The 10,163-nt window shown below is 40.3% G+C and overlaps 1 protein-coding gene across 2 annotated transcripts in view; it reads right to left on the bottom strand.

Moving 5' to 3' along the window:
* Positions 1-7,218: 7,218 nt before the first annotated feature.
* Positions 7,219-10,163, bottom strand: part of LOC119655055 (sodium-dependent nutrient amino acid transporter 1-like) — an 85,632-nt gene continuing 82,687 nt past the window's right edge. For both annotated transcript variants that reach the window (XM_038060745.1, XM_038060746.1), the window contains exons 7-9: positions 8,740-9,106; positions 8,319-8,595; positions 7,219-7,550 (exon numbers count right to left, since the gene is read on the bottom strand). In XM_038060745.1, coding sequence (XP_037916673.1) covers positions 7,303-7,550; positions 8,319-8,595; positions 8,740-9,106 — 892 coding nt within the window. In that variant the 3' untranslated portion in view covers positions 7,219-7,302. The remainder of the gene's footprint in view (positions 7,551-8,318; positions 8,596-8,739; positions 9,107-10,163) is intronic.

The following is a 10,163-nucleotide window of genomic DNA, read 5'->3' as shown; positions in this document are numbered from 1 at the left end:
ACATTAGCTCCACACACTTTTTGAAAACCATCTAAAATATCAGATTTTGGGAGATCCTGAAAATGGGTATCTATTTGGCCATGATCTCCTCGTTCGTCACGTCCGCTTTTTAGATCGACCATAAAAAAGTCATTGGGAGCCAAATCTGGTAAAGTAAGTAATCGGTATACTCATGGATGATTGACTGTGCATTCCAGAAAACGGTTGCCAGATGATAGATTTCACCAACCTTGCCTGCTTCGGAACTCGGTCGCCTTTGAAAATATATTGCTTTGACTGTTCATTTATCTGCATATCTACGTTTCATCGATAGTAGTATTGACGCTGAATGAAGTTTACCTTTTGTGGATGTACGGCCACGTTTAAATTCATTTATCCAACTGCACATAACTGCAAACAGAGGTGCAAATGAACTACACACTTATCCAACTCACCTTTAATCGCTTTCAGTGTTAATCCTCTGAAACAAGAGTGTTTAATCACAGCTCGATTTTTTTTTGCAATTTTTGTAAATAAGAAAAGTTTCCCCCATTATGAAGCAAGGTATTCATCTTATATCCTAGAGTTCACATTTTAGCCCTAGTTCCCCCCGCCTCAGTTTCCGGTCCATCGATGACACATTCAGGGCTTTTCTTAAGTAATTAAAGTGCAGTGCCACTGTCTCATAAACTTTGGTTCAATCCTCCGTAATTCTACGAAGAATTTTCCAAATTTTAAAATAAACAACATCTGAGGTGCACACATTCTGTTAAAACAACGTTATAGATTCCGGAACTTCTAGTTAGGTGCCGTCGCAGGTGATAGGTATACTATCTACCGGCCCCTTCATCACTCCTAATTTAGATGTAAGATGAGCAATATATGAACGTAAATTATTTTCCTTGTTCGGAGTTGGAAGGGTGTTAATTAATCCAACCTTCAATCCTGCAGTTACTAGCTAGGCGTTGAATATTCTTCCCGGTTCCTCTAGTTCCGGCAACACTATGTTAGAAGTCTCTTATCCAAGTTGTTCACAGATTCTGATAACTCTTTGGCAAGTGGGTAATTCCAGAGTTTTTTATATTTTTAATCGTTCCCCTAAGTTCAATTTACTTCAATAAATCTTTAATCCCAAACAAAATTGTCTTTCCATTTTGGTCCATTATCCTGCCCTTCCACTAATATTTGAGGTTAATCCCATGCATTTCAGATAGTAGTTTCACGAGCCAGTTTAATCGGAAATAAAACGCTTCTTGATTGTATATAATTTTATTAGTTCCTTGATAATATGGTTAGTCTGCTTCTCAATAGATAATTTTAACCCATTTAAATAATTTTGAGTTTTCTTTTTAACAAAATGCTCACCAATTTTAGAGAGCATATCCATCTGTTAGCTATATGCGCTAGCGACTATTCCTGTGCTCTGACTTTAACGGGGGAGCGACTTAAGACTTTTTCTGGGGATTGAACCTTGATGTCGGCCTACTGCACTGGGGTAGCTCTTCTTTCTGGGGGAGGAGAAATCAGCTATATACACCTAAAGTATGCATGCCATTTCCCAACTGAAAATGAATAACTTGTCGACCGGGGTTCTTCTATTGTTTTAGCGTTTTTATAAGTATCTTAGACATGTGTTTCAAGCTATTGAATTTGGAGCTACCTTTTTGTAGCTGGCAGATATTTGCGCGCGCCATCCCTCGCTGAGGGAAATGCTAAGCTTCTTTGGATCAAGAAAATCATGAAAATCAAAGAATACTACTATTTAATATTGCCCACCTATGTCCAAAGAAAATAGAGGGCAACCGCTGGATACACCATTTTCAACTACTTACCAATCTCAATTTATCCTCCGTAGTAGCTGGCTGTGATGTTGTGATTCCATATAATCCGATTATGACTCACAGGCTCTTCACATCCCTGTTATACCTTACGCCACACCCCTTGAGCACCCCTTCTGATTCTACTAAATTCGAGCAGTTACCGGAAAGTGTGATTCTGATCCAGATATATTCTCTTACAAGCCAAGAAAGTTAAACATTCTTGAGAGATCAGCCGAACGCAGCAGACGTCTTTGGACGGCAGCAGAGTGGTAAAAGTTTTTGAGAATTGCTAATTACAAATTTATTTTCTTTTTTCAGGAGTGGTTATCTTTTAGGTTCCCTTTAGTGATAAGCGTGGATAGTGTTAAGATTTTGTGGGTAGAAAATAGTTTTTGTTTTTTGAAGAATTTTCAGCAGAAATCGTTATGGAGACGAGGGCCCAGAAAGCCCTAGAGGTCCGATTACTATCGGACCAATCCCAAGAAAAACTAATCGCCAGTCTGCAGCGCAGTCTGGATGAAATTAATAAATAGCTAGCCGCTGCGAAAATTGAGATAGAGGAGCAGCGGAAGCAGAACGAGGATCTGACAGCCCTCATTAAAAGCTTGCGGGAGTCAATAGACCTGCAGAACAGGGAGAAAAAAGAAAACGGCAAGCGTTTGCGTATCGAGAGTCCACAAGTGTCGGACTCGGAAAGCAACTCGTCATCGGAAGAGGAGATGTCCACCGACAACACGGACAACACCGCCACCGAGGAGGAGGAAGATGTAGACTTTCCACCTCTGCCGCCACCGAAACCAGTGCCAACTCTTCCGCCCACTTTTTTTAAAAAAAAAACATGTAGTGAAGTCACCGGAAAAGCCAAAGCCTTCAGGACAAGAAAGTCCTAAGGCTAAAGAAGCCGAAAAGGGCACGGTACCCGTAATTTTAAGGCAGCCATCAAAATGGCCAGCCATTGAGAAAGAGTTGCGAAAAAGGAAAATTAATATCCTTCACGCGAGGAGGATTCACCTGGGAGTGAGAATAACTCCAGAGCAACCGAGTGACCACCGGAAGATCACTAAATTCTTTAGAGAAAGTGGAATTCAATTCCACACATATCTTCTCCCAGAAGAGAAGAACATAAAGATTATAATCCGGGGGCTCGAGGGAATAGCGCCCCAAGATGTGATGGTAGACCTTGAGGATCAGGGCTTCCATCCTATAGAGTGCTTCTTCATAAAAATGAAGAACGGGCCCTACAGACTACTAAAGGTGTTAATGCCGAAAAACGAAACCGGCATATACAATGTAAAATCGATCTGCCACCTGATCGTGAAAATCGAGTCCCAAAAACCGAGGACTTCCCAATCGCAGTGCCATAACTGTCAGCAGTTTGGACACTCTGCGAATAACTGTTTCGCTGACGCATGTTGCGTTAAATGCGAGGGGTCGCATCACTTTTCCAAATGCGAGAGGAAGCAGGAGCAGAAGGCAACCTGCACCAACTGCAAAGGAGATCATCCAGCCAGCTACGGCGGATGTCCAAAAAACCCTAAAAACATTAAAAAAACCTTCGCCCAGATGGCGAAATCTAATTCTTCTCCACAGGTATCACAACCAATCAATAAACCGACAGAAAAAACTCCAACAGCACCGAAAACTCCCTCTTCCTCAGCGAACCCGAAGCCTGTGCAAATGGATCAAGTGCTGAGCAGCATGCAAGCACAGATACAAAACATGATGGAGTCAATGATGACTAAAATGATCCAAAACCTGTTTAGCTCTCGGATCCCTCTAGGCAACCCAACTAAGATCCACCATGGTAAGCATTAAGCTTATCATTATCACATGGAACGCAAATTCCGTAAAAGGAAAAATGGGAGAATTGAAAGAATTCCTTTACGAGGCAGATGTAGATATACTACTCATCCAGGAAACGTTCCTCAAACCAACAGACCCACTTAAAGTACCCAACTACGACATATATAGAAACGACCGACTTACTGGCCGTGGAGGAGGAACCGCAGTCCTCATTAAGAGAAGCATCGAGCATCACCGCCTGGAAACACCACTCATCACTGGAATGGAAGCTACAGTCATCGAGGCAAGGACAGGACCAGCTGATATAAAAATCATATCAGCCTACCGTCCTCCATCAGCAGATAATTTTTCAGAGGACCTTCAACTGCTACTCAACGGGGACAGACCGACTTTTCTCGCCGGGGATCTGAATGCGCGTCATCGAGACTGGGGAGCAACCCGAAACACCAAAGCGGGGAGAGAACTGCTCGCTTTCCTAAACGGAAACGAAGCAACTATTCACGCACCAGAGGAACCAACACATTATGGACGCAGCACAACCGGCACCATAATCGATGTGGCTATTACAAAGAATTACAGCAACCACATCACAATCAACGTGTTGGACGACCTCTCGTCGGACCACAAACCGGTGTTATTTTCAATATACAACATATATATTGAAAATCCGCCGAAAATGATAAAAACCACCAACTGGGACACCTACCGCCATATTCTAAGACAATACACCACAACCTCAAAACTAGAAACTTCGGAGCAGGTAGAGATAGAGATTCAAAACCTAACCGCCCAACTAACTTCAGCCAAGCAGGAGAGCTCAACGGAGACAGAAGTAAACGACCAACAATATTTCCGACTCCCAAGAAATATTAAAGAAAGAATAAGGGAGAGAAATCGCATCAGAAAAAGAGGAAGAATGACAGGAGATCCCAACCTGAAAAGAGAAGCGAATCGGCTCACTAACGTTATCAGAGATGACATTGACCGATTCAGAAACGAACAGTGGGAATACTTTCTCCAAAATCTAGACCCGGGAAGCAACAACTTCTGGCGGCTCAGCAAATATTTTAAAAGAGGATCGAGAAGGCAAATACCTACAATTCATGGTCCCAATGGCCTTGAATTTTATAAAGAGGGAAAGGCCGAAGCGTTCGTGGACTCACTCGAACTCCAGTTCAGGGAGAGCACCGCATCGGACGACGAATCTGAAGAAGAGTACGAGTCAGAAACAGAGACAGAAGATGACTCAACACAAAGAGAAGACTGGGAACTGCAAACAGATCAGGCGGAAGTCCAAACCATCATGCATGGACTAAGCAGCAAAAAAGCCCCAGGATGGGATATGCTTACAAGCGAATGCATCAAGAATGCACCGAATAACATCGCCGAATCAATCACAGCAGTAATAAACGCAGTACTCCGTCTCAGAACATATCCAAAAGCATGGAAAAAATCCATCATCATCCTTCTGCCGAAGCCGGGAAAGAACCCAACCTTCCCACAGAACTGAAGACCCATCAGCCTACTTCCAACAATTGGAAAAATTGCTGAAAGGGTGATACGGAGCAGACTGCAGGATCAACTCAACGAGCTCAACATCATCCCAGAGGAACAATACGGATTCCAACGAGATCATTCATGCGAGCTTCAACTGGCCAGAGTAGTCCAGCACATTCGCAGTGGTTTGAACAAGCGGAAATCGACCGGACTAATAATGTTCGATATATCGAAAGCTTTCGATAAAGTCTGGCACGCAGGGCTCGTAGCCAAACTAAAGAAATTTAAAATATCTAATTCCATGATAAGACTGATCCAATCCTTTATTGCAGATCGAAGTTTTAGGGTGGCACTGGAGGGGCACCAATCGACGGAAAAAAGAATAGAGGCAGGAGTACCGCAAGGATCGCCGCTTTCCCCGCTGTTATACAAAGTATTCACGGCGGACATTCCAAGACAATTTAACCGCTTCACAGGGATCTCCTTATTCGCGGACGACACATGCCTCTTCCACACATCGAAACAGGCACGCCTCATCACAAGCAACCTTCAGAAGGCAACCAACACAATGTTGGAATACTTCAAAAAGTGGAAGATAAAAATAAACCCGGAGAAGACCCAGGCAATCTTCATCACAAGAAAGAGAGAACAGAAACCGGGGAAAATCCAAATCGAAAATCAGCCCATCGATTGGAAACCAACCGCGAAATATTTAGGACTGACTTTCGACAGCAGACTAAATTGGAGAAAACACATAAAGTTGAAAAGAGATGCATGCACAGGTACGCTGAAATCCCTCTACCCTTTAATTAGATCTAAGAAACTAAACATTAAGAATAGACTTCTAATTTATAAACAATTAATTCGCCCATCTCTGCTATACGGGAGCAGTATTTTTTACCAAACATGTAAGACATATAAAAAACAACTGCAAATATGTCAGAATATAGCTGTAAGAAAAATTTTCAATGTCCCGCATTATATAAGAAACCTAGATATACATAGCGATCTAAGATTAGAAACCATAGATAAGTATATTAAAGATAAAGCCCTGAAATTATTCCAAAAAATTGATTCCCACAAGAATAAAACTCTAAATATTTTAAAAACAGATAAACATAAAAAAGAAACTTATCCTAGCTTAAGAGCATTAGTATTGTAAGAATGTATAGTATTATAAAGTAATATTGTTAATATTGTTAGTTAAGATAAAATTAGTTAAGTTAAAGTTAGTTAAGATAAAATTATTATTATTATTAGTATTGTAAGTAATTTATAACTAGTATAAGATATAAGTTTTATAACGTTGTTGAAAAAAAAAAAAAAAGAGGAACGATAACCAACCAGAGTAAAGATGGACAACAATGTCCACAGCGAAAAGGGGAGCAAAGGTGTCGAACACCAGCTCAAGATTCATCACAGTTCCAAGAAAGTTAAATACACTTTCATAGTTTTTGATGTGCGCAGGATCGATGTTCCGAATTGAAATATACCACAGAAACCACTCCCCACACTCTCCTGCCGCACTTCTCGCTCTGAAAGAAGATCGGCTATCTCCGGCATAATTGCTCCACCAGGCATTCTGATGCATTTGAAGCATTGTCGTATTAATTTCTTTATTCTTTGCTGTAGCGCGAGAACATTTGCCCCGTACTAGTGTCATTGAGAGAGCAACCTCTCAATGCTGATTCCTCTTGTGGACTGCTCAAGTGCTATTTCGCTAGAATAAAGCGGCGCCTTTGCTCAAAAGGGATGAGCGACTGACCTAAACAGCCGCTTGGTGGAAGCAGTCCAGTTGTCTCCTTCACGGAAAGGTTAAGGGCCGAGTTGAGCCATCTCGTTTCTAAGAAAAGTGCGTGTGGTAAATAGGCGGCGAGAGGGTCAAACGATTTTAATTTAATTAACAGAAACAATTGCGATCTGAATTAGGTTTTCAAAATAAGATCACAAGTAAGTTTCCGAAAACTGATACAAGGGAAAAACTTTGGTTTCTGTTCTGGAGCCTTTTTCATTAATCACATCCCAGCATCTCACAAATCGCACATTGAGAACAACAGCCTCTCACAATTGAAGTGCAGGATCGATAAATTCAATTTAGTTTCAATGAAAAATTATAAAGTCGGAATGCAAATAATTTCATTTTATTTTTTTAATACTTTTTAAATACAAAATTCTACAAAAATAAATTAGGACTATCTCACAATTATTTAAAAACATTCACCCACATTTTCCTAATTATCCCTTCATTCTTACGATCTTCCTCCTCTTCTTCGGCGTAGAATTTTCTGTATCTTTCAAGGGTAGCAGGATCTGTTGGTCCCCAGTTCCGGGTAGGCCTAAACGCACCGCGAAACTTTTCTCCTAGTGAATCACCCGGCTGCCTTATGACTGCAACACATATCCAAATTGGAAGTTGGAGAACACCAAGGGCCGATATACACCAACCAACAGCTGAAATAATTTTTTTTAATTTGAATATTATTTTTTTTTTAAATTAGGGAATCCTAAAATTAAGGATAGGTTTCCATAATACAATCCTTAACTTAGCAACCGAATTTGATATATGATATATTTAAATTCAGGTCAGGCCACAAAGGCAGTCAAAGCTATTGTGCCTCCTAACTCCCCACGTCTCTAGACTTTCTCGTCAAGATTTCGCTCATTTATGCAGCCAGATCTTACTGAGGTTTGGGCTTTGGAAAATTCATAAAAGGGATTTCTGGTCGTAGAATCATAAATATCTGGTTGGGTATGAACCAAATATAGTTACAAGAAGATTAATTCTTGCTGTTGTAGTTACTCAAATCTATTAAAAACAGAGCAGATGGTATATTAGGATGCTATACGATGGAGGATCGACAGTTATTCACTAACGAGCATCAGAAGTGATTAGGGCATCGGATTCGTTGCCACAGGCTGACGAATTGATTCGCTTAAGAGTCCTCAATGCATGAAGAAACAATTGTGCAGCCCTTACACTATGGTGCAATAAAGGAGCGCGAAAACGTTTTTGTCATCAAATTAGTTGAATTCATATTGTTTAATAGATTTGGAAGATATTTCTAACAAACAATCAATTTGGGCGTATGTTTCCTAATATTAGGAACTCCCAAAATTATCCAGTGCCTCTAAATCTTCCTTTTGGAAAACTAATAGCCTGCAATTAGCTTGCAGAATTACGAATTAAACGTTGAAAAAATTATTGTAACACTAACTTACCATATGACCAGGCAGGATAAGTTTGCCCTTTGTACTGCAGTGGTTCGTATGAAACGAATGTGTATATTAAAATGGCTGTCATGAGAATAGGTGTTATTATTCCCCAACATAGTCGCCAATATAAACCAGGATTCCTTCCAATCATGAATTCAGTATCCTTGCAAATCCTTCGAACACCATAAATCCAACCCAAAGTGAACAATTCAGCAATAGCCAATACCAGGGCAATTAAAGATGCGCCGAAATAATCAACCAAGTTCAAAATAAATTGACCACCCTGAAAAGGATAAAAAAAAACATTCGTAAAATCCTTAGAAATATGAAAAATGAAAAAAATGTGACCTTGTTGTAAAAACGCTTAAAATATTATAGATTTAAAGTCTATGTTAAAAATGTAAGCAAAATTCATCTTATTACTTACCGGTGTCACATACACCAATCCAATAATGATACTTATTACAGAAATAGCCAAGGCTGCATGCCAATTACGAACTTTTGGGAAATTATCACGGATTGAAGTCATAACACATGATGTCATTGCAATATTGCTACCTACACCCAACACGAATAACATTAAGAAGAAAAGCACCGAAAAAGCTTGGGGTAGCGTTTCGAATTTTGCAATTGCGTCAGGATATGAAATGAATGCCAAACCAGTTCCACCCTTAACAACTGATCCAACATCCTCTGTACCAACTTCGTATGCCAAGTGGCCTAAAATTCCAAAAATTGTGAATCCTGCCAGTAGTGAAGTTCCGGTGTCCAATAATGTAACGATAGTCGCATCTCTGGGGAGAATAAAAAAGACGTATATTAGAATTGAGAAAAACCGGTTGAAAATATATGTACATAGATATTGTATTAAAAAGAATATATTTCGGTTGTGGCTCATTTCCATCGGTAGTTTTCAGTTAGAGGGCAGTTGAGCCACAATTTTAATGTTCTTTCTATTTAAATTTCAGAAAATGCTCCTCTCAGTGATTTGGATCGACCAGGGGTATGCCAAGAATCCCCAAAACTACCGAAAGCTTGTCTACTAAATTATCTAAAATTCAACCATACTGATTGGCCCGAATTCAGTTTTGCGAGTTTATTAAGGAGTCAAAGGACATCCATTGCAGTCCATCAGAATGAGAGTTAACACCCAAAGCTATAACCATGAACGATACAGAGAAGTCCGAAATACGAGACTGCTCCTAAGGGGTGTATAACCTCACAGTCAGCAATAGGAAGGAGGTCTGGCCAGGGAATAGATTTAAGGCAAAACCAGATGTGATCAGTACCTTCGACTCCAATATTTATTTAAAGATTAAGTCGATTTGAACAGAAGGCCCCACAAGCCCGACCGCTCCAAGCGGTATTTCTCGCCATCATAGAAAGTGTCATAAAAAGGACTCAAAATTAAGCCGTCCTCAGATAGCTAAATACCTAAAATTTTTGAAAACATTCCTGGCGAAATGGGTCAGAAGGTTTAAAACTAATAGCAATGTCACAAATCTACCTGGAAGAGGTCAAGTAGGGGTATCACTAAAGCACAGAGCAAGACCACCATCGCTTTGCTCACGAAGTTGCCAATATTATTTTTGGGTACAGCAAGGGAAAAATTATGAAACAAGAACATTAAGGCGTCATTAAACACAATCAAGAGAAGACTTCGAGAATCCGTTATTACATCCATGTTTACGGATGCTTCTCTCAGGAAGGATTCGGTACACCTCATACTTTCACCAGAAATCTGGACGCAGAGTTTATGGTGAAACTATACCAGAAAGTATTGTTGAAGTTTGCCGGATCGTTACATGAAACGGATTCGAGGGAATGGCTTTTGCAAGAGGATAATGATTC

Source organism: Hermetia illucens, chromosome 4, assembly GCF_905115235.1.
Source record: "Hermetia illucens chromosome 4, iHerIll2.2.curated.20191125, whole genome shotgun sequence".
NCBI lineage: Eukaryota > Metazoa > Arthropoda > Insecta > Diptera > Stratiomyidae > Hermetia > Hermetia illucens.
The sequence above is the reverse complement of the archived record's forward strand: the minus strand, read 5'-3'. Positions and strand labels throughout refer to the sequence as shown.